The sequence below is a fragment of the Saccopteryx leptura genome, chromosome 1, assembly GCF_036850995.1.
Source record: "Saccopteryx leptura isolate mSacLep1 chromosome 1, mSacLep1_pri_phased_curated, whole genome shotgun sequence".
NCBI lineage: Eukaryota > Metazoa > Chordata > Mammalia > Chiroptera > Emballonuridae > Saccopteryx > Saccopteryx leptura.
In genome coordinates this window covers 8,969,051-8,992,307 of record NC_089503.1, presented here as the reverse complement: position 1 = coordinate 8,992,307, position 23,257 = coordinate 8,969,051, and the positions used below count along the sequence as shown (strand labels likewise).

Sequence of the window (23,257 nt, the reverse complement as noted above, 5' to 3'; positions counted from 1 at the left end):
GCTTCTAGGGCAGTGGTGAAACTTCCTCTTTTGCTCCAAGAGTCGCTCTCTGGGCTAGGAAGCCGCCTAGGCCAGCAGCTCGCTGCACTTCCTGCTGCCTTGACTTTACATAATCTGGCTTTCCCCTGGGAATCCCCTCAGGCCCTCTCCCGCACCTGGGTGACACAGTTCTTAAGGCCTATCCTTGGCCCTGGCTAGTTGTGCAGTGGATAGAGCATCAGCCTGGTGTATGGATGTCCTGGGTTCAATGCCTGGTCAGAGCATTCAGGAGAAGCAATTATATGCTTCTTTCCCCTCCCTCTCCCCTTTTTTCTTCTCCAGTGGCTCAGTTGGTCCGAGCATTGGCCTTAGGTGCTGAAGATGGCTCAGTTAATTCAAGCATCGGCCCCAGGTGGATCCCGGTCAGGGCACATGCAGGAGTCTGTCTCACTATCTTCCCTCTCACCTAAAAAAAATAAAAGAGTCCTGGCAGGATGGCTCGTTTGGCTGGAGCATTGTCTTGCAATGCAGAGGTGGCTGGTTCAGTCCTTGGCTGGGGCACATACAGAAACAGATCGATGCTTCTGTCTCCCCTTTACCCCCCTTCCTCTCTCTGGATTCAATAAAAATTAAAAATTAAAAAATAGAAATAAAGACAAAAAAAAAAAGGCAACAGAACATTTAAAAAATAAATAAAGAAAGCCTATCCTCCACAGGGATTCTGCCGTACCTTTGGTGCTACTTTCTCTTCAGGTTCAGTTCTCTCCAGCCCTATATTGACTCTGGAAAGGCCACGTTACTTCCAGGAGCCAGGGGTGAACACAAGGCCTGGCTCTCCCAGAGCTTACATCGCAGTGCGGGGCTGGTGGGAAAGGATTGGGCTTTCAGGAAGCCTCTGAGGTCGCATTTGAATAGGGGCTTGACAGGAGTGAGCCTTTGGGTCCTGGGGTGGGTTGAACTTGTTGCAGGTGGGACAGCAGAGGTGGCAGATTTGAAGCCTTACCTTGGAAGTGCAGGGCAGGGAGGTTGTGAATGGGCCAATTTTGTTCAGCAATTAGGGCAGCTGGACGATGGACAGATTTGGAAATAGAACCCCTTCCTGGGGACAGGAAAGACTTGAAGCTGTTCTCCCTCGGGCCTTCTTCAGGCATCTCTGGTGAAAGGGACGTTGGGTCTTGAGCTGACTTGACATGCCAAGTCCTAAAGAACCTGGATCTTAGCCTTTCAATTCTGTGGCTCTCCTTGGTATCCAGTTGATGTTTCATGGCCCAAAGGCTCCCACCTCATGACAGGTGGGGAGTGGGAGGTGGCTTCTTAAAGGGGACCTAGTCCTGAACACAAATTGGTGGCTTCTCTTGAACCCACCTACCCTCCAAATGAGAGGACCATTTTGTAGCATTGGGTCCACGAGCCCTGCTCTCCTCTTGCTTCCTGTGCACACTGGGAACCAAGGCGGGGCCACCCTGGGGCCCTGAGCAGTGGCTGGCAGTCTGCTTCCTGCACCCAGAGCCGCTGGCCCGCCCTGGGGAGGGGCTGAGCCCGCCCTACTTAAGACGACACGAAGGCTGCCCCAAAGGACGCTCCAAAGAGAAAGCAGTGGGGAAGGAAGCACCCAGTAGTCTGCAGGTGTTCCGGCTGAGGCCAGGAGTGGCTGACACTCCAACCCTCTGCCTGCAGCCCCAACCCCCTGCAGGCAAAGTAAGTTGAGGCTCCTCCTTGCCCTCTACAACCCCTTTGCCCAGCATGGCCTTCTCCATGTGGCAGCCTGGACTTTCCACTGCCCTAGAGAGGCCTCAGCGGCTATGGGATGTTGGATCTCAACTTCGGGCCAGGATTGGAATTACTTTCTGACCTGGGTTTATGACCATTTCTAGGTGGGCAACTAGCCATGTGGGCTGGGGGTGAGTCGTGGGCTGGGAAAGCAGATGGAGGTGTGCCCAGCTATGCCATCTAGCTGGGTGCTCAGAAGTGAGCCCCTTCTTGCTCTTACCGGGCCTCGGTCTTCCCATCCACAAGATGGAAGCGGGTTGGATAACATTGTCTCTGAGAGTCCTTGCAGCTTAACCATGCTCATGGTAAGAGGGTCTGAGGTTTGCCTGGGACAACCCAGCACCCTGAGTCTTACTGCTGCCGTGGTGTACTGGCCAGGGGTTGGCTCTGCTCTCCCACCTGCCCTGGGCACCGTGGGGCTGCTTCTACCTGAAGCTGGGCAGCCTACCAGGCCCAGCATCTTGCCCACTTTGCTTCCTCCCACCCTCTCAGTAGAACTGCCGCAGCCATGGCGGGCATGAAGACAGCCACCGGGGACTACATCGACTCGTCCTGGGAGCTGCGGGTGTTTGTGGGAGAAGAGGATCCCGGGTCCGAGTCCGTCACCCTCCGGGTTACCGGGGAGGCGCACATTGGCGGGGTGATCCTGAAGATCGTGGAGGAGATCAGTGAGTGCCCCTCCGCCCTCCCGCTGACCTCAGCACCACGGGGTGGCTACAACTAGCACCCCCTGGCTGCTGCACAGCACTCGATAACAGGGTCACAGTGACTCAGGCACCAGCTTAATCATTTGGTTCCAAAAAAGACATTTCCCCCACTTCCTCTCCCTCCCACTGGGCTTTCCTCCTCCCTCCCACTCCAGCTGGTTCTGTTAAGCCCCCAAAGAGCAGACCCCGCCACAGTCCTCCATTCCCCCATTCCAGGGGCAGATGGGGCCTTTCTAGGCTGAAGGAGCAGTCACATCCCGGGGGTCTGAGAGGAGAGGAGACAGGGCTCCTGGGGACATGAAGGTCTGCTCCCACACCTCCTCCCCCAGGCGGAAGCCCTTAGCAAGCTGGTGACAGGCCCAGCCTGGGTGGGAAGGCCCTGCCCCCACAGGAAGTTACAGCAGAGCAGCCTGTGGTATCAGCCATTGAAAGGAGCAGGCCCAGTGACATCTCATCACCTTTCCCTGCTGGGGTGGGGACTACCCCTTCCTCGGAGGGCAGGAGGCACACCCCCATAGCCAGAGCCCGAGTCAGGCCCACAGTGGTCCCTGGTCCCGGTCAGGAGCCTGTGCAGCCTGCGGTGGGGCTGGGTGGGCTTCCTCAGACCCAGCCCACCCAGCACATGCCTCCGGGAAGGGAGGTCAGTTGGGCAGGGCAGAACCCCGGAGCAGCCTGGCCGAAAGGCTGAGGCGGTGAGGGAAGCTTCCAGAAGCAGGGCCCAAGGAGGCTGTGAAAGCAGAAGTTGGGAATAGAGGGTCCCTCAGGAGACTGGGCGTCACACCTAGACTCAGGCTGAGCCAGGGCGGAGTGGGGAAGACCTGCCTGGCCTCAGGGCATGGCACATGGCAATGCTAGAGGCCTAAACAGGGAGACAGACAGACCCCACTCCTCCACCCTCTGCAGGGCTCCCCAAGTTAAGTTCCTTCAGCTCCTGCCCCTGACAATGGGGACCATGCCCACCCCTCCTATTCCCGCTCGTTCCTTGTGCGTCGCACACCTCCTGGTGCTCCGCTGAGCTGGGCCCTGGGCCAGCCCCTGGCCTCCGGCAGCGTGGCGTGGCGGGGCCAGCGAGACCTACCCTTCCCCTGCGGGCGCAGGGCTGAGTGCTGGGCCAGCAAGACCTACCCTTCCCCTGCCGGCGCAGGGCTGAGTGCTGGGCCAGCGAGACCTACCCTTCCCCTGCCGGCGCAGGGCTGAGTGCTGGGCCAGCGAGACCTACCCTTCCCCTGCCGGCGCAGGGCTGAGTGCCGGGGCAGCACGAGGGTCACGGGCCAGCGAGACCTACCCTTCCCCTGCCGGCGCAGGGCTGAGTGCCGGGGCAGCCCCGGCAGAGGCAGCACGAGGGTCACGGGCCAGACGAGGGTTGCGCCCAGCTGGACGGGGAGACTCACAGGAGAAACCCCCTGATGAGTCCTGAGGGGCCCACGGCCGGGAGAAAGGAGGAGCAGGAGCGAGGCCGATGTTGGGCAAGGGTGTTCTGCCTGGAGCCTCCAGGCCCGGCGAGGGCCCTCCAGGAACATGACAGGAAACATCATAAGGACTTCGGACTTTCTCCTGGATGTGGAGGGCACCACCCAAGGGAGACGGTTGGACACGGGCTCACACGAGGCAGATCCCTTGGGTGGCGGTTTGCTGGAAGCAGGGAGACAGCCTCCTACTGCGGGCTGGCACTGAGGGTGGACCGGCGGGGTGGTTTGGGAGGTGGGACTGACATCGATTAAATGTGGTGTCTAAGAGTGAGAGAGCCTGACCAGGCGGTGGCGCAGTGGATAGAGCGTCAGACTGGAATGTGGAGGACCCAGTTTTGAAACCCCGAGGTCCCCAGCTTGAGCGCGGGCTCATCCGGCTTAAGCGAGGGGTCCCATAGACATGACCCCATGGTCACTGGCTTGAGTGTGGGATCATAGACATGACCCCAGGGTTTGCTGGTGGCTTGAACCCAAAGGTCGCTGCTTGAGCAAGGGTCACTCATTCTACTGTAGCCCCCCGCCCCGTCAAGGCACATGTGAGAAAGCATTCACTAAGCAACCAAGATGCTGCAACAAAGAATTGATACTTGTCATCTCTCTCCCTGTCTGTCCTGTCTGTCTCTCTCTCTGACTCTCTCTCTGTCTCTGTCAAAAAAAAAAAAGAGTGGGCCCTGGCCGGTTGGCTCAGCGGTAGAGTATTGGCCTGGCGTGCGGGGGACCCGGGTTCGATTTCTGGCCAGGGCACATAGGAGAAGCGCCCATTTGCTTCTCCACCCCCCCCTTCCTCTCTGTCTCTCTCTTCCCCTCCCGCAGCCAAGGCTCCATTGGAGCAAAGATGGCCCGGGCGCTGGGGATGGCTCCTTGGCCTCTGCCCCAGGTGCTAGAGTGGCTCTGGTCGCGGCAGAGCGATGCCCCGGAGGGGCAGAGCATCGCCCCCTGGTGGGCAGAGCTTCGCCCCTGGTGGGCATGCCAGGTGGATCCCGGTCGGGCGCATGCGGGAGTCTGTCTGACTGTCTCTCCCCGTTTCCAGCTTCAGAAAAATACAAAAAAAAAAAAAAAAAAAAGAGTGGGCCCTGGCTGATTGGCTCAGTGGTAGAGCATCGACCTGGCATGTAGGAGTCCTGGGTTCAATTCCCGGCCAGGGCACACAGGAGAAGCGCCCATCTGCTTCTCCACCCCTCCCCCTCTCCTTCCTCTCTGTCTCTCTCTTCCCCTCCCGCAGCCAAGGCTCCACTGGAGCAAAGTTGGCCCGGGTGCTGAGGATGGCTCTGTGGCCTCTGCCTCAGGCGCTAGAATGGCTCTGGTTACAACAGAGCGATGCCCCGGATGTGCAGAGCATCGCCCCCTGGTGGGCATGCCGGGTGGATCCCGGTCGGGCACATGCGGGAGTCTGTCTGACTGCCTCCCCGTTTCCAGCTTCAGAAAAATACAAAAAAAAAAAAGAGTGAAAGGGATGATACCCTGGCTTTGCAGGAGAATCTGTCATTAGCCCCCAGATATGGCACAGAGTTGCTGGTGAGCGGAGAGGGTGCCTCTGTTCATATCAGACAATATGAGGTTAAGGTGTGCACCCTGGAAGCTGGCACTAGAAGTCACTGCATTCCCGGACCCAGAGCCGGGCACATGGCCTGGTGAACAAGGTTTCTGGAATGAAGCCGGTGGATATGCCCCGTGGCAGGTGGCTGTGGGTGTCTGGCCTGGCCCTCACTGCAGGAAAATGAAGCCATAGACTCAGTGAGTCCCCCAAGAGGAGGCCATAGTCAGGGAGGGAGAAGAGGGCCCCCAACAGAACACAGACAGAACAGGGACTGGCCAAAGGGGCCAACGAGGACAAAAAGCAGGAGCAAAGATGAAGAGGAGAGCCGGACCTGTGGTGGCTCAGTGGGTAGAGGCATCAACCCGGAACGCTGAGGTCGCTGGTGAACCGTGGGCTTACCCGGTCAGGGCACATGCACCTCCCCCACCGCCTTTCTCTCTCTCTCCTCTCTCTAATATAAATAAAGTCTTTTTAAAAAAGAAGAGGAGAGGGGAGAGGGTGTGTGTGTGAGAGCAGACAGATTCAGGTGGAGAAGATCTCTTCATTAAGCAGCACTGGTGACATTAGGGAGGGCGGTGGAGGGAGGGGTGGAAGTGAGGATTTGAACCCCTAGAAAGGAAGGGCTCTGCGAACTCTAGAGGCGGTGCCCACCCTTGGTCTCCGTGCTTACCTCAATCCTGTACTGTTCACGCTCCTGGAGAAAGGCGGAGAGGACACTGTGTCATCAATCACTAGTTAGCTGAGCGACAAGTGAAGTTTTCACATTTCTAACCAAATGCTCACTCACAGGTTTGTTTTATTTATTTATTTTTTAATTTTTACTTTTTTGAGACAGAGAGAGAGTCAGAGAGAGGGATAGACAGGGACAGACAGACAGGAACAGAGAGAGATGAGAAGCATCAATTATCAGTTTTTTGTTGCGACACCTTAGTTGTTCATTGATTGCTTTCTCATATGTGCCTTGACCGTGGGCCTTCAGCAGACCGAGTAATCCCTTGTTCAAGCCAGCAACCTTGGGTCCAAGCTGGTGAGCTTTTTGCTCAAACCAGATGAGCCGGCGCTCAAGCTGGCAACCTCGGGGTCTCAAACCTGGGTCCTCTGCATTCCAGTCCAATGCTCTATCCACTGCGCCACCGCCTGGTCAGGCTTCTTTTATTTTGTTATTGATTGATATATAGAGGGGGGGGGGGAGGAGAGAGAGGAGAGGAAGGGGTGCATTCATTTGTTGTTCTACTTAGTTGTGCATTGATTGGTCGTTTCCCGTATGTGCCCTGACCGGGGATCAAACCCACAGCCTTGGTGTTTCAGGACGGTGCTCTAACTGACTGAACCACCAGCCAGGGCCCTCACCCACATGCTAATGTGCCTGCATGACTATATCACAGACACTGCTCTTACCGTGTAGTTGGCCAGGTGATTACTCCTCACATCTCGCTAATTAGAAAACTGAGGCACAGAGAGGTTAAGGACTTAGCCAAGGTCACAGAACAAAGAACTACTAACTGTTTACAGAGTGCCTGCCGCTGCTCCGTGCCAGCCAGGCACAACCCCAGGCCGGCCCTAGCCTCTGTCCCAAGCTCCCAAGAATGCCAACGAGAGGCCAGTGAGCCAGAATTTTCAAGAGGGTCTCTATAGGCGGAGCCACCCAGGCTGGGTGCATGAGGTGGGGACACTAAGATTGGGGCACCCAGATTCTGGACTGGGGGCTTCCTGGGAAGTGATGTAGTGACTGAACCCAGAAGGCTGAGCAGGATTAGCTAGCAAAGAGCCATTCTGCCATGACCTTGGTCCTAGACCTGAAGCCAACCCAGACTGGTACTGCCCTTGCCTTGGGCAGGGGAGGAGAAGTCACCGCAGGCCTCTAAATCCCAGGCTGGTGCTCAGGGATGGGGCAGGGCCCTCCAAGGCTGATGCCCCCCCTGCCCCGCCCTTTCCTGTGGCCCCACAGAGCGCAAGCAGGACTGGTCAGACCACGCCATTTGGTGGGAACAAAAAAGGCTATGGCTGTTGCAGACCCACTGGACGCTGGATAAGTATGGAATCCTGGCTGACGCCCGCCTCTTCTTCGGGCCCCAGCACCGGCCCGTCACCCTGCGGCTGCCTAACCGGAGAGCTTTGCGCCTGCGAGCGAGCTTCTCCCAGCCCCTCTTCCAGGCTGTGGCTGTCATCTGCCGCCTCCTCAGTGAGTCCCCGGTGTACCCCACTCCGCCACCCCGCGAGGCTCCTTCTTGTACAGCCCCAGTTACTGTCATGTCATGCCTGGAGCGCAGGCTGGGGTCCACCAGGCCCGGTCCCCAGCCCTCCTTCAGGGCTGTGACCTGCCCCAAAGTGCCGCGGGGGTGGGGAGGGCAGGAGGCCACAGGGCAGGACTTGGCCACCGCTGAGGCACCGGCTACCTGCAGGTATCCGGCACCCTGAGGAGCTGTCTCTGCTCAGGGCTCCTGAGAAGAAGGAGAAGAAGAAGAAGGAGAAGGAGCCGGAGGAGGAGGTGTATGACTTGACCAAGGTCGTCCTGGCTGGGGGTGAGCACCGGGTGGGTGGGCCCAGGGCTGGGTGCACGGGACAGGCCCCTTGGCCCAGGGCTGGGGGTCGCGCCTGGTTGACCCCAGCCTGCGCTGCTCCAGGCATGGCACCTGCACTGTTCCGGGGGATGCCCGCCCACTTCTCAGACAGCGCCCAGACAGAGGCCTGCTACCACATGCTGAGCCGGCCGCAGCCGCCTCCGGACCCGCTCCTGCTCCAGCGCCTGCCACGGCCCAGCTCCCTGCTGGACAAGGCCCAGCTCCACAGCAGGTGCACTGCCCGCTGGGGCTGTGCCCGGGCGGTCCCTTTGTGTATGGGCCCCCACTCCCAGCGCTCACACCTTCGTGTCCTGCTCGCCTCCACCCCACGCCTCCTGTTGCTAGGCCTTTCCTATACGTGTGCGCTTGCCCCCACGCCCCCTGCCCAACCCCCCACCCCGCCCCCGCGCAATACCTGGCTCAGCCCTGACCTCCGCCTGTGCCGCGGCCCAGGTGGCTGGACTCCTCGCGGTGCCTCATGCAGCAGGGCATCAAGGCCGGGGACACGCTCTGGCTGCGCTTCAAGTACTACAGCTTCTTCGACCTGGATCCCAAGGTGGGCCGAGTCGGGGACAACCGGGGGTCTGGGTCCATGGGACACGGGGATCTAGGTTCAGGGGTCTGGGCTCTGGGAACATTAGAGACCTGTAGAGGTCTGTCTCTCTGTCCATTTGTCTATCTACACCCATTTAAAAACTCTGCCACCACGGGGCTGGGCAACGAGAAGTAGTTGCTTTACTCCAGCTGTTCATTGGTTGCTTGTCATATGTGCCCTGACTGGACAAGCCCAGGGTTTCCAACAGGCGACCTCAGCAAGGCCCAGGGTTTCCAACAGGCGACCGCAGAGCCCCAGGTTGGTGCTCTATCCACTGCACCACCACGCCACCCCGGGCCAGGCGTGGCAGCTTACCTCTCCTCAATGTACTCACGCTCTCCTCTACTATCTTGAGCATATAGAATATAGGTATTTTTAACCTTTGGTGTCTTTGTCTGCCAGTTCTATCATCTGTGTCATTTCTGGTTCTATTCCTATTAACTCTGTATCTCCTCACTAGGAGTTGTGTTCTTCTGCTTGTAGTCATATCTGGTCATTTTTCTATTTGATGTCAGACATGACATATTATGTTTTTGGGTGCTGGGTTTTTTTTGTTTGTTTGTTTGTTTTGTTTTGTTTTGTTTTTGTAGTCCTGTAAAGATTTGTAAAACTTGTCTGGGTTTGAAGTTAAGATGTTTGGGAACAGTTTGATTCTTCCAAGGCTTGAACATTAATTAGACAAGACCAGAACATCCTCTAATCTAGGGCTAATTTTTGCCCTTCTGAGTAGCTCATGCTCCACGTATGAAGAGATTTCTCTAACCTGGCGGTCAGGAATGTGAATATTCCCACCCTACGTCAGGTCTGTCTGGTCAGTGTTCCACCTGTTCTTTCCAGTTTTCTTCCACCAGCCTTGGGTAGTTTCCTTACACACATACGCTAATCAGGACTCAGCTAAAGATTCGAGAGGAGCCTGCTGCTGATCTCCAGAGCTTTCTCTCTGTGCAGCTGCTTCCTCTCCAGGGCTCTGTCCTGTGAACTCTGGCTGCCTTACACTCCCCTGATTCTCAACTACATCTCCTCAACTCAGGGGGTGATGCCGGCCTCTGTTTGGGGTCCTCCTCCCTGTGCTGCAGCCCAGAACCTCTCTCCAGGAAGCCAGCTGGGGCAACCCTAGGAGTCCCCTTGTTTCCCCTTCTCTCAGGGGTCACTCTTCCATGGGGTCTGCTCTAACTGTTTGGTCTTTGTTGTTCTGTTTAAATTAAATTTTATTGGCCCTGACCGGTTGGCTCAGCAGTACAACGTCAGCCCAGCATGTAGAAGTCCTGGGTTTGATTCCTGGTCAGGGAACACAGAAATGACCATCTTTTCTTTACCCCTCCCCCTCCCCCTTCTCTTTCTCTTTCTCACTCTCTCTTCCTCTCCTGTAGCTATGGCTCAATTAGTTTGAGCAAGTTGTCTCCAGGCACTGAGGATGGCACCATGGCTTTAGGCACTAAAATAGCTTGGTTGCTGAGCAATGGAGCAGTGGCCCCAGATGGGCAGAGCATCGCCTGGTTGGGGGCTTACTAGGTGGATTCCAGTTGGGGTGCATGCGGGAGTCTTTCTCTCTGCCTCCCTGCCTTTCACTTAATAAAAAAATGAATAAATTTCATTTTTTGTTAAAGTAATATATGATTTTTTTTTTTGTATTTTTCTGAAGTTGGAAACGGGGAGGCAGTCAGACAGACTCTTGCATGCGCCCAACCGGGATCCACCCGGCATGCCCACCAGGGGGTGATGCTCTGCCCATCCGGGGTGTTGCTCTGCTGCGACCAGAGCCATTCCAGTGCCTGAGGCAGAGGCCATGGAGCCATCCTCAGCACCCGGGCCAATTTTGCTCCAATGGAGCCTTAGCTGTGGTTGCAGGAGGGGAAGAGAGAGACAGAGAGGAGGGAGAGGGGGAGGGGTGGAGAAGCAGATGGGTGCTTCTCCTGTGTGCCCTGGTCAGGAATCGAACCCAGGACTCCTGCACGCCAGGATGACGCTCTACCACTGAACCAACTGGCCAGGGCCAATATATGATGTTTTAAAGAGTTAAAGAGTCCTCACAGGTTTGTAATAACAATAGCCAAAAAGCAGTTCCCTGCTTACCCCGGATTTCCAATTCCTGCAGACAGCAGCCTTTTATTCTAATGTTTACATCTATAGGACATGGCTATGTATTTCTATTCCTTGTTTTTTGTTTTTGTTTTTTTTTTTATTCCTTGTTTTTTTTGTGTGTTTTTTTTTTTTACAGAGACAGAGAGAGAGATAGACAGGGACAGAGAGATGAGAGGCATCAATCATTAGTTTTTCATTGCGCATTGCGACACCTTAATTGTTCACTGATTGCTCTCCCATACATGCCTTGACCCGCGGGCCTTCAGCAGACTGAGTAACCCCTTGCTGGAGCCAGCAATCTTGGGCTCAAGCTGGTGACTTCAGGGTCTCGAACCTGGGTCCTCTGCATCCCAGTCCGACGCTCTATCCACTCCGCCACCACCTGGTCAGGCAATTCCTTGTTGTTTTAATCTCACACATTATCTACTGACTTGGTGTGAAAGATGAAGATTTAGCTGTCTTACACCTTCCCTTCTCCCCATAATACACATATTTTTTTGGTTAAAACAACATGATCATGGCTGTAAATAGTAACACATATAAATAGTGTTCTTAGCTAAGCCACAGAGTATTTCCTTTCTTGGTCAAGTTTTTTTTTCTTATAGTTCATAATTGCTATATTTTTATTAACCTGTTTTTCTATTAATTGTCTGCCTATGCCTGATTAGAGCAGATACCCCAAAAGGCTATCAGTGGCCATGACTTGCCATTGGAGGTCTTCACGTGGGTGATACGGTAGTGAGTTCCATGAACAAGCCACTCCAACATTGCAACCCAACCACAATATTTCTTTCAAAATACTTAATCACTTTAGGACATCAGTCAGTGTGATTTCCTTCTTGGGATGGCCGAATGGTAGCACTCCACCCTCAGGCATGACTCTTGTCCTTGGGCTTCTCTTCACTGTTTCCTGAGAAATACTACATGGGACTTCCTGGTTCCTGGATCACTTGTGTTCCTTTTACTTGACTGACTTCCTCCTTATGATGGAGAATATATTTCAACAGCTTCCCCTAAAAGGTTATGTGAGACTTAAACAGTTTAAAATCCTGTATGTCGCCTGACCAGGTGGTGGCACAGTGGATAAAGCATCGGACTGGGATGCAGAGGACCCAGGTTTGAGATCTTGAGGTCACCAGCTTGAGCACGGGCTCATCTGGTTTGAGCAAAAGCTCACCCGCTTGGACCCAAGGTCGCTGGCTCGAGCAAGGGGTTACTCGGTCTGCTGAAGGCCCGCGGTCAAGGCACATATGAGAAAGCAATCAATGAGTAACTAAGGTGTCGCAACGCTCAACGAAAAACTAATGATTGATGCTTCTCATCTATCTGTCCCTGTCTATCCCTCTCTCTGATTCTCTCTCTGTCTCTGTAAAATAAAATAAAACTTGTAAAAAATAAAATAAAATCCTGCATGTCTATAAAGGTCAGTAGTCTACACTAACTCATATAATAGTTTGAGTAGATATAGAATGATTTTTTTTCTTTTTTAACTTTTATTTATTGATTTTTAGAGAGAAAGCAAGGGAGACAAAGACATTGCTTTGTTGTTCCACCTGTTCATGCCATCATTGGTTGATTCTTGTCTGTGCCCTGACTGGGGATTGCACCTGCCACCTTGGCATATCAGGGTGACACTCTAACTGAGCTACTCACCCAGGGCTAGGTACAGAATTCTAGGTTGGAAACATTTTCCTGCTAAATTTTGAAGCCACCTTCCCGTCATCCTCTAGCTCCCGATGTTGCTGTTGAGAAGTCTGATGCCATTTTTGTTTTCAGCCCTTCCAGACATGACTTCTTTTTTTTCTTGGAGGTAGGGAGCAAGTATCACAAACCTTTAAAATTCCTCTTTATTTCTTGGTGTTCTAAATCTCTCAATAGTATGGATTTTTTCAATTGATTGATTTTAGAGATAAAGAGAGAGGAAAGGAGAGAGAGAGAGAGAGAGAGAGAGAGAGAAGCATTCAAAGCATGCGTTTTCCCACTTAGTTGTGTATTCATCGGTTGCCTCCTGTATGTCCCCTGACTGAGGATTGAACCTGAAACCTTGGCATTTCAGGAGGACACTACACCCAACTGAGCTAACTGGCCAGGGCTGGATCTTTCATTATGGATTGGGCTGTATGCTTATGGAGCCTTTTCAAATTAAAAGCCTGAGTCTTCCAGTTCTGGAAAAATACCCTTTATAATTTCTTTAATAATTTTCTCCTCTCCATTTTCTGTTCCTTTTTTCTGGGACCTAGTAGATATTAGACCTCCTGTATTGCTTTTTAAAAGAAACAAATTAGACATTTTTTTTCTTTTCTTTTCAATTAACTGATTTTTAGGGAAATGGAGAGAGAGAGAGAGCCATTGATTTGTTGTTCCACTTATTTATGCATCCATTGGTTGCTCTGTGTCTGTGCCCTGACAGGCATGGAGCCGCAACCTTGGCATATGAGGACGACACTATAACCAACTGAGCCATTCTGTCACGCCCTATATTTTCTTTCTTATTTTAAAGCTTGTTGTCTTTTCATTCTACTTTCTGGACAGTTTCTTGACTTATCTTCCAAATAAACAATTCAATTTTTAATTTTTGCAGCTATATTTTATAAGGAATTTTTTTTAAGATTTTATTTATTGATTTTTATTTTTAAATTTATTTTAGAGGAGACAGAGATAGAGAGAGAGAGAGAGAGAGAGAGAAGGGGGGAGGAGCAGGAAGCATCGACTCCCATATGTGCCTTGACCAGGCAAGCCCAGGATTTTGAACCGGCAACCTCAGCGTTTCCAGGTTGACGCTTTATCCACTGCGCCACCACAGGTCAGGCTTGCAGCTATATTTTTAAGTTCTAAGAGCTCTTATTTTCTGAGTGTTCCTTTTTATTTATTTATTTATTTATTTATTTATTTATTTTTTACTTTTTTAAAAATTTTATTTATTCATTTTAGAGAGGAGAGAGAGAGGGAGAGAGAGGAGAGAGAGACAGGGGGGAGGAGCTGGAAGCATCAACTCCCATATGTGCCTTGACCAGGCAAGCCCAGGGTTTTGAACCGGCGACCTCAGCATTTCCAGGTCGACGCTTTATCCACTGCGCCACCACAGGTCAGGCCCTGAGTGTTCCTTTTTAAAGCTTACAGCACTTTACCGGCCACCAGAAAAGTCCCCCTCACCCCCCTCCAGGCACTATCTTCCACAGAGGCAACAACTATTGTCCCCTCTTCCTCATAGACGAGTTATGCCTGTATTTGAAATCTACATAAGTGAAATCACATGGTCCATGCTCTTTTCTGTCTGGCTTCTTTCCCTCAGCACTGTGCATGTATGGTTCACCCATGTGGTATACAGTTGTAGCTTACTCTTTCTCAGTGCGGCGTCACATTCCGGTATGTCAGTGTACCACGACTAATCTCCATTCTGTTGTTGATGGGCATTGTGCAATTTCCAGATTAGGGCTATTAGGAATAGAGATGCTATGAACATCTCAGTGTATGTCTTTTGGTGAACATAGGTATACATTTCTGTAGGGCACATACCCAGACGTGGAATTGCTGGATTCCAGGGCAGACATTAAGTAGATCCCCTGTTAAACAGTTTTCCGAAGTGGTTGTGCCAATTGACACCCCCATCCGCAGTGTATGAGAGTGTCCGTTTTTCCACAGCGTCACCAGCACTTGGTATTTCCTGTCTTTTTCATTGCAGCTATTCTGGTAGGTGTGTAAAAGTGTCTCATGTGGGTTTTTTTATTTATATGTTTTTAAAAGTTTTTCTGAGATACAATTTACACACCATAAAAATCACCCATTATAAGCAGTTTATTTTTAGTGAATTTATACAGTTGTGCAGCTGTCTTCACAGTCCAGTTTTAGAACATTTCTACGCCCCAGAAATTCTCTAGGGCCCGTTAGCAGTCATTTCTCCTCTCACACATAGCCCCAGGCAACCACTGATGTGCTTTTCATGTGGCTTTAATTGACATTTCCCTGATGACTAATCAAGTTAAGCACTTCTTCATATGGCCATTAGCTATTTGGATATCCTCTTTTGTGAAGTTTCTGTTCAAGTTTTCGCTATTTTTTTTTTTTTTTAATTTTTCTGAAGCTGGAAACGGGGAGGCAGTCAGACAGACTCCCGCATGCGCCCGACCGGGATCCACCTGGCACGCCCACCAGGGGGCGATGCTCTACCCATCCACTGCATCGCTCTGTTGCAACCAGAGCCACTCTAGCGCCTGAGGCAGAGGCCATGGAGCCATCCTCAGCGCCCAGGCCATCTTTGCTCCAATGGAGCCTTGGCTGCGGGAGGGGAAGAGAGAGAGAGGAAGAAGAGGGGGAGGGGTGGAGAAGCAGATGGGTGCCTCTCCCGTGTGCCCTGGCCAGGAATCGAATCCGGGACTTTTGCACACCAGGCCGACACTCTACCACAGAGTCAACCGGCCAGGGCAAGTTTTCGCTAATTTTTATATTGACTTGTTTATCTTTTTCATACTGCTTTGTAGGAGTTCTTGATGTACTTGGTGTATGAATACTTGGTCAGATAAATATATTTTGAATATATTTCCTACTCTGTGCTTTGCCTTTTTGTTCTCTCTCTCTCTTTTTTTTTTAACAGAGACAGAGAGAGAGTCAGAGAGAGAGATAGACAGGGACAGACAGGAACGTAGAGATGAGAAGCACCAATCATTAGTTTTTCATTGCGCATTGCAACACCTTAATTGTTCATTGATTGCTTTCTCATATGTGCCTTGACCGCGGGCCTTCAGCAGACTGAGTAACCCCTTGCTCGAGCCAGTGACCTTGGGACTAAGCTGGTGAGCCATCTACTCAAACCAGATGAGCCCGCGCTCAAGCTGGCGACCTTGGGGTCTTGAACTCGGGTTCTCGGCATCCCAGTCCGACGCTCTATCCACTGCGCCACCGCCTGGTCAGGCTGCCAATCTTCTCTTAATTCATCTGTTCTTAGCATTTTGCACCCCCCCCCCCCCAAGCTGTGCCCGAAGTACCAAATGCAGGCGCACCTCTACTCAGCATCTCGGAAAGTAAACCTCTGGCTTCTGCCAGGTGCCAGGTGGCTGTCACTTGGCTACAGGGAGTGGGGAGAGGTCTGCTCCTTTTATATATTGTCTATAGTCCTCGTTTCTGCCCACCCTCCCTCTCAGCCAGGGGATCCCAGTCCGGATCCTGTCCAGAGGTCTCCCGTGTGAACTAGCTGCCTTTGGCCAGACCTTTGTTGTTTTTGCTGTTCGCTTTCTGCCTGTTTTCAAAACCCGTTAGTGCTTCAGCACAAAGCCAAAGGGCGGGGGCCCGGCTCTCGCTCCCTGCAGCCCCGTTCCCGCTCACATTTTGCTTCCCATCTTCTAAAATTTTCTCTCTCACCTGCTCTCTCGCCCCTCTCTCCTCTGTCCTTTTAAGTTTACCATTTTTATGCCTTTCCTATCAATTTTGGTGGGTTTCACAGGGAGCGGGGGCTTGGTCTTCTGTGGGTAACTGGGACCCCCTTTAAGCTTTAGACTCCGTGTTCCTTCTCTCTGGAATGTTCTTCCTATCAGTCTTCCCTTTAGTGGCCCATTGTCATTCTTCTCATCTCAGCAATGCACATCACCTCCTCAGGGAAGCCTTCCCTGAATGCCACCTCATGTAGAATAGCTCCCTGAAACCCAGTTACATTCTCAACCATCAGACTTGTGGTATCCATGCCTGAGGGCATGACTGAGCTGTTTCCTTTATAGCCTTTATTACACTCTTGAGTCACTTTACCTATTTACTGATGGGTTTACTCAGTCCCCCTTCTGCCCTCAGCAGCATATGGGGTGCACAATAGACATCTAGTCAACACGTGTACAGAAAGGTTTAGAGGGGAAAGGTGCCACTTACCTGGGCAGATGGGGCAGGCAGGCTCTGAGGCTGGGGTTGGCAGCCTTCTGCCCATGTGGGGCCACTAGCCGAGCTTGTCACAGCGCAGAGGGGAGGGCTGAGGGCCGAGGCTTGCAGGGACTAGGCACATGGGGTGCTCGGGGTGCTCGACAGCTGACTAACCCAGCCGCCCCTCCCACCCCTCCAGACAGACCCCGTGCGGCTGACCCAGCTGTACGAGCAGGCGCGGTGGGACCTGCTGCTGGAGGAGACCGACTGCACCGAGGAGGAGATGATGGTGTTTGCAGCCCTGCAGGTGTCAGGCAGGCCCCGGGGGCCTAGGGTGGCAAGGGTGCAGGCCAGTGTGTAGCAGGAAGGGTCTTCCAGAGTGGGGCCCCATCGCTGGGGAAGCCCAGCTCAGGGCCCGGCTGGGTGAATGGGCCACTCGCTGAGCCCTCCCTGGCCATGTGCTCCACCCAGTACCACATCCACAAGCTGTCCCAGAGCGGGGAGGTGAGCGAACCCTCAGGCGCAGACCCCGGGCTGGATGACCTCGACACAGCCCTGAGCAACCTGGAGGTGAAGCTGGAGGGGTCAGCGCGCACGGACGTGCTGGTGAGGAGGGGCTGCGGTCAGGGGTCGGGGTCGGGGTCACACCCTGGGACCGGGCGCCCCTCTGACCCCTCTGCTCCCCAGGACAGCCTCACCACCATCCCAGAACTGAAGGACCATCTCCGCATCTTCCGGTGAGTTTGGGTGCAGAGTTGTCAGCCCTGTTGGGGGGAGGGGCAGCGTGGAGAGGGAAGGGAGAGAGGGAGGAGGGTGGCCTGTCACCACCCTCTGCCTCGCCCTTAGGCCCCGAAAGCTGACCCTCAAAGGGTACCGCCAGCACTGGGTGGTGTTCAAGGATACCACGTTGTCTTACTACAAGAGCCAGGATGAAGCCCCAGGGGAGCCCGTTCAGCAACTCAACCTGAAGGGTGAGTGCCGGTGCCTGGCCGGGCCAAGGCCAAGGGCAGGGCTGTGCGCTGGCAGGCGGATGCTCTGACTCAGGCTCCTCCTGGGTGCCAGGGAAGAGGTCCTGTTCTCGGGCAGCCGTGCAGGGCTGGCATTTGCCTGGGGGCCTCTCGGGCAGGGCTCCCCATCTCTGGCCTTCTAGCCCACCCCTTCTTTTCCCTCCAGGCTGTGAGGTGGTCCCTGATGTCAACGTCTCAGGCCAAAAATTCTGCATCAAACTCCTGGTGCCCTCTCCGGAGGGCATGAGTGAGATCTACCTGCGGTGCCAGGATGTGAGGGCTGGGCAGGGGCCCTCCACTAAGGCGGGAGTGGGGACAGGGACGGAGCAGCAGGCTGAACCAGAGCCTGGCTAGCTCCTTACCCCCCCCCCCCACCCTCGCCCCCAGGAGCAGCAGTACGCCCGCTGGGTGGCCGGCTAGCTCCTTACCCCCCCCCACCCTCGCCCCCAGGAGCAGCAGTACGCCCGCTGGGTGGCCAGCTAGCTCCTTACCCCCCCCCCCCACCCTCGCCCCCAGGAGCAGCAGTACGCCTGCTGGGTGGCCGGCTAGCTCCTTACCCCCCCCCCCCCACCCTCGCCCCCAGGAGCAGCAGTACGCCCACTGGATGGCCGGCTGCCGGCTGGCCTCCAAGGGCCGCACCATGGCGGACAGCAGCTACACCAGCGAGGTGCAGGCCATCTTGGCCTTCCTCAGCCTGCAGCGGACAGGCACCGGGGGCTCAGGCAACCAACTCCAGGGCCCTGATGCCTCCCCTGAGGGCCTCAACCCTTATGGCCTTGTTGCTCCTCGCTTCCAGCGGAAGTTCAAGGCCAAACAGGTGCCAGAGGGAGTGGGCGGTGGGAAGACCACAGCCTTCCTCATTCATTTTCCCACGTCTCCCCTCCGAGAGAGGGGGTCACAGCCTAGCTGCCCCCTCCCCCTCAGGGCCTGGCTCGTATCTGGAGTGGAGAGAGGGTGCCCTCTGGTGATCCCACATGGGCACTGCCCCTGCCTAGGCTCCCATCCTGCCTCCCTGATGGGGACCAGCTGGGGGGGGATCTCAGGGACTTTGGAAGCCGCTCACCAGTGTGGCCCTGCAGCTCACCCCGCGGATCCTGGAAGCCCACCAGAACGTGGCCCAGCTCTCGTTATCGGAGGCCCAGCTGCGCTTCATCCAGGCCTGGCAGTCCCTGCCCGACTTCGGCATCTCCTACGTCATAGTCAGGTCAGAACCCCAGCCTGGCCCTCTCTGCCCCCGCCTGCTGCCCCCCTTCCTCCTCTGTGGGCAGATCTCACTGAGCGCACCCCGAGTACCCCCCTACACCCCTACAGTGAACACAGAGAGCGAGCGGGCCAGGAGAACAGGAGTGGGTCCCCCACTCTCCCATGGACCATTCCCTCTCTGGGCCCATTAGCTGGTCTGTGGGACGAGCTGGCCTATGGGACGAGCTGGTCTGTGCAACAGGGCCAGCACTGGCTGCTGCGGTCCTCTTTCCAAGCCTGCAGATATGACTGAGGGAGATGATGATACAAAAAAAGTTCGTTAAAGACATGGGCTAGGCCCTGGCCGGTTGGCTCAGTGGTAGAGCGTCAGCCTGGTGTGCGGAAGTCCTGGGTTCGATTCCCGGCCAGGGCACACAGGAGAAGTGCCCATCTGCTTCTCCACCCTTCCCCCTCTCCTTCTTCTCTGTCTCTCTCTTCCCCTCCCGCAGCGAGGCTCCATTGGAGCAAAGATGGCCCGGGTGCTGGGGATGGCTCCTTGGCCTCTGCCCCAGGCGCTAGAGTGGCTCTGGTCTCGGCAGAGCGATGCCCCGGAGGGGCGGAGCATCGCCCCCTGGTGGGATCCCAGTCGGGCGCATGCGGGAGTCTGTCTGTCTCTCCCCGTTTCTAGCTTCAGAAAAATACAAAAAAAAAAAAAAAAAAAAAAAAAAAGACATGGGCTATTTGCCTGATGCTGCTAAATGTTATTATAATGCTTCTATCAATTAACCCCCATTTTCCAGATGAGGAACTTGAGGCCCAGAGAACCTCAGTGGCTTCCTTGCACAGCCTGCCCCTGAGCACCACACTAGGCTGTCCGGGCAGGCTCCAGTGGGGGGGGCCCTCGCTTACACCGTACCTCTGGGCAGGTTCAAGGGCAGCAGGAAAGATGAGGTCCTGGGCATCGCCAACAACCGGCTGATCCGCATCGACCTGGCCGTGGGCGACGTGGTCAAGACCTGGCGCTTTAGCAACATGCGCCAGTGGAATGTCAACTGGGACATTCGGCAGGTGGGCTCGGAGTGAGACTGGGGGTAGGGAGAGGGGGCTGGGCCTCCCTCAGCCCACCCCTCACCAGCCCCTCTGACCGCCCACTCTGCAGGTGGCCATCGAATTTGACGAACATATCAACGTGGCTTTCAGCTGCGTGTCGGCCAGCTGCCGCATCGTGCATGAGTACATCGGAGGCTACATTTTCCTGTCTACGCGGGAACGGGCCCGAGGGGAGGAGCTGGACGAGGACCTCTTCCTGCAGCTCACGGGAGGCCACGAGGCCTTCTGAGGCCTGTCTTACTGCCCCTGTCCCACTCACTACCCGCCATGGCCACTCCTAAGCCCACACCCACTGGGACTCACTGCCCACAGCCTCTCCAGACGTGCACCGCGCTGGCACATTGACTTGTCACTGGCTTTGTATAGACCAGGGAGCTGGCTGGGCCTGTCTCTGCCCTCCCCCAGGCGAGGGAGGGTGGGCCCAGAGCTCTACAACTCAGCCCTTCCCTTGTCTGGGTGGCAGAGACCAACACCCCGACCTAGTTGTAGTCCCTGAGCACACAGAAAGACCAGCTGTAGCTACAGGACGAAAACTCATGGTTTCAGACTGGAATTTCTTTTTTGTTAACTTTTTACATTTCTTTTCCTTTTTTAAATAAATATTTTATTGTTGGATCATCCTTCTTCCTCTGGAGCTGTGCTTGGGGCCACTCTGACACTCTGTCTCTTCATTACCAGTCAAGGAGAGGGGTTTTCCTGAGAGAGAGACAAGTTGGTTGGAGAAATGGAGACGTAGGTCAGCCTGGGGTTGGGGCCTGGGAATGAGGTAAAGGGCAGAGGGCACAGTCACAAAGACGAGGGGTGGAGCAGAGGTTCTCACGAGTGGGACGTAGCTGCAGGGCCTCCTTGAAGTACTTGGGAAGCAGAAAGCCATCGGCATTCCCTGGAGTCAGGATCACCCCGTTGGCAGAGCGGAAGAAGGGGATTCCATCTGCAGACAGAGCAGAGATGTGACTCGGGCCCTCCGTCAAAGCCTAGGGCAGTCCCTGCTGTGTCCACTCACCTGCCAGGGCCAGGGGCCCATTGATGAACACGGCTACTTCGCAGTTGGGCCGCATGCCTATAGAGACAACTGGGGCTGGGGCCTGAGCCGTCTGGGGTCTCAGTTATCAATCCTGGGCAGGTTGGGGTCCTGGGCTCAGTTGGGAGAAGGGGGTGCTGCTGCATACAGGGCATGGGTTGGCTTTGGATGAAAGAGGCTAGGACCCTTGGGGGGGGGCCTGGGAGGACAGAGTGAGTGGGAGTAGCTGGGGGGGCACTGACCGCTGATGACACCGGGGTCCCCAGGAAGTCCCGTGGCGAGATGGATGTGTGTCCTTCCCCGGCGAGACAGGCCCTGGAGCAGGATGGAGGGCCAGGGCTGCCAGAACGTGCCATGGATGAGCCTCTCAGGCAGGTCCTGTGGGGTCTCCAGGGGCATCAGCTCCAGCTCAGGCACCTGGCACGGGTGGGGAACCGGGCAGCAGTGAGACCCCCTTACAGGCTGGCCCCCCCCCCCGGCTCTCTGACTGGTTCTGTTAACTCCCACCTGCAGGGAGTGACCCTGATTGGCCCGGATGAGGAGGCCGGTGCTGGGATCCCCTGGCTGCAGGGTGAACCTCTGCTTTCCATTGGTGTCCACCACGCGCTGCACATCTTCGGCTGAGAAGCTTTGGAACTGGGGCAGCTTCAGAAGGGCACCCAGAGGCACGAAGCCACCTGCGGGCAGAAGGGGTGTTCAGGAGCTAAACCTGCTCTGGCCTGAGCCAGAGTTAATAGGGGGAGGCACAGGGAACTGTAACAGAGCCTGTGCTTGGGGGTCACAGGGTTCCTCTATGTGACCTTTGGAAAAGCTCCCTTTTCCAGGCCTCAGTTTGCTCAACTGACAAGGGAAGAGGATCTGCCTCATGGAGGGTCACAAACATAAAGAGACCCTTTTCTTCTTCTTTTTAAAAAAAATTAAGGGAGGCAGAGAGACAGATTCCCACATGCACCTGGATGGAGGACCCACCCTGCAAGACCCCTATGGGGTGATGCTCTGCCCATCTGGGGCATTGCTCCCTAGCTCCATAACTGAGTTATCTTTGGCGCCTGAGGCAAAGGCCACAGAGCCATCCTCAGTGCCCAAGGCCAACTCACTTGAGCCAATCGAGCCATGGCTACGGGACAGGGGAGAGAGAGAGAGAGAGAGAGAGAGAGAGAGAACGAGAGAGAGGGGACGGGGAGAGGTGAAGCAGATGGTTGCTTCACCTGTGTGCCCTGACCAGAAATCGAACCCGGGGCATCCACACGCTGGGCCAACCCTCTATGACTGAGCCAATCACCCAGGGCCAAGAGACCCTTTTTATCACAGTACGTGACTCAAAGTGGATATTCAATAAGCCTCATTTACACACACACACACTGCCGCCAACCTGTGCCCACTTTTGGAATAAGTGTTAAATGGGGCACAGGCCTAGGCCAGAGAGAGGCTCCTCTCCCACTTTGCCCCGGACATGGTATTGGCTCTGGATCTTCCTGTAAATGGAGGGATGTACCTGTACCATCCCCATAGGGCTATGGTAGGAGCCACGGGGGAGAGCAGTCACAGACAGGCTCACACTGCTTCCTGCGCTGGAGCCCCTCCTTACCCCAGCCTCCAAAACCCTCACTTACCAGCCCCCATGGGAAGCCCAAGCTTCGGGGCCCCATGGCGCAGGGCATAAGACAGAGCCTTTGACAGTTGCACATCTCGGTCCTGCAAGAGTTCAGAGGTGGCCCCTGATCCCCGCGGTGATCCTGCCCTGCTGCCCACCCTGAACTCGGAGTGACCTGCTGCAGGGAAGACCAGAGGGAGAGGAAGGAGTCCCTGTGCTCTCCAGGGAATAGTATGACCCATCAGCTCCCAGTCCCACCTACCCGGGAGTCAGGACTCAGAGACCCCTTACTTCCCCTTCCCACCATGGGGATAGGGATGAAGGTGGGGAGGGGCGCACCTGTTCCCGGGGTCTGTGACTCCTTCTACCCCTGGGCCCTGCTGCTTCCTGCTTCCTCCCTCCAGAGTTCATGACCAAAACCTGTGGAAGCAGTGACACGTGGGGACTGTTAAGGATACTACCCAGAAAGTAACAAAGCCTCAAGATGTGAGAGCTGGGAAGGGGATATGCAGTTCATTAAATTCACTTCCCACCCCCAACTCCCTGATGCAGATAGGAAAACTGAGGCCCAGCAGGCACGACTTGCTCAAGTTCACACTGTCAGCCAGGGAGCGCAGGAAAGCCGAGTCCCAGAGCTTCAAGCTCGCGAGCCTGTCCTGAGGAGGCGGGGCCGGCGTCGGGGCTGACCCGGAGGAATATCAGGGTCGGCCAGGATCCACGGAGCAGTGGCGCGGAGGATAGATACATGGGTTAGGCTCACTGACTCCCACTGCCTAGCAGCTGACGCTGCGGGCTCCGGAGC

General features: G+C 55.0%; 2 protein-coding genes across 5 annotated transcripts; one reads left to right on the top strand and one right to left on the bottom strand.

Moving 5' to 3' along the window:
- Positions 1-1,544: 1,544 nt before the first annotated feature.
- FERMT3 (FERM domain containing kindlin 3) lies at positions 1,545-20,460 on the top strand. Of its 2 annotated transcripts, none has more exons than XM_066359831.1 (15): positions 1,545-1,677; positions 2,245-2,417; positions 7,411-7,644; positions 7,865-7,984; positions 8,087-8,255; positions 8,477-8,579; positions 16,741-16,848; positions 17,013-17,147; positions 17,229-17,278; positions 17,388-17,512; positions 17,715-17,821; positions 18,132-18,365; positions 18,628-18,752; positions 19,657-19,798; positions 19,890-20,460. In XM_066359831.1, the coding sequence occupies exons 2-15, from the start codon at positions 2,258-2,260 to the stop codon at positions 20,067-20,069; spliced, it is 1,992 nt and encodes a 663-aa protein (XP_066215928.1). In that variant the 5' UTR covers positions 1,545-1,677; positions 2,245-2,257; the 3' UTR covers positions 20,070-20,460. The 2 variants fall into 2 exon arrangements, with proteins under 2 accessions (XP_066215928.1, XP_066215922.1); XM_066359825.1 differs by having other exon boundaries at positions 2,242-2,417.
- Positions 20,394-23,238, bottom strand: TRPT1 (tRNA phosphotransferase 1). 3 transcript variants are annotated; one of them, XM_066359883.1, is made up of 8 exons: positions 23,143-23,238; positions 22,795-22,875; positions 22,475-22,556; positions 21,369-21,538; positions 21,104-21,278; positions 20,844-20,900; positions 20,661-20,771; positions 20,394-20,536 (listed from the first exon to the last, which is right to left on the bottom strand). In XM_066359883.1, the coding sequence occupies exons 1-8, from the start codon at positions 23,200-23,202 to the stop codon at positions 20,445-20,447; spliced, it is 828 nt and encodes a 275-aa protein (XP_066215980.1). In that variant the 5' UTR covers positions 23,203-23,238; the 3' UTR covers positions 20,394-20,444. The 3 variants fall into 3 exon arrangements, with proteins under 3 accessions (XP_066215980.1, XP_066215997.1, XP_066215989.1); XM_066359900.1 differs by having other exon boundaries at positions 22,989-23,203; XM_066359892.1 differs by having other exon boundaries at positions 23,042-23,203.
- Positions 23,239-23,257: the final 19 nt, after the last annotated feature.

Coding starts and splice junctions, on each gene's coding strand:
- FERMT3 (XM_066359831.1), top strand. CDS start 2,258: ATGGCGGGCATGAAGACAGCCACCGGGGACTACATCGACTCGTCCTGG. Junction 2,418..7,410: donor GAAGATCGTGGAGGAGATCA/GTGAGTGCCCCT, acceptor GTGGCCCCACAG/AGCGCAAGCAGGACTGGTCA. Junction 19,799..19,889: donor TCAACTGGGACATTCGGCAG/GTGGGCTCGGAG, acceptor CCCACTCTGCAG/GTGGCCATCGAATTTGACGA.
- TRPT1 (XM_066359883.1), bottom strand. CDS start 23,202: ATGTATCTATCCTCCGCGCCACTGCTCCGTGGATCCTGGCCGACCCTG. Junction 22,876..23,142: donor CGACCCTGATATTCCTCCGG/GTCAGCCCCGAC, acceptor CTGCTTCCACAG/GTTTTGGTCATGAACTCTGG. Junction 20,537..20,660: donor CCTGCAGCTACGTCCCACTC/GTGAGAACCTCT, acceptor TCTCTCTCTCAG/GAAAACCCCTCTCCTTGACT.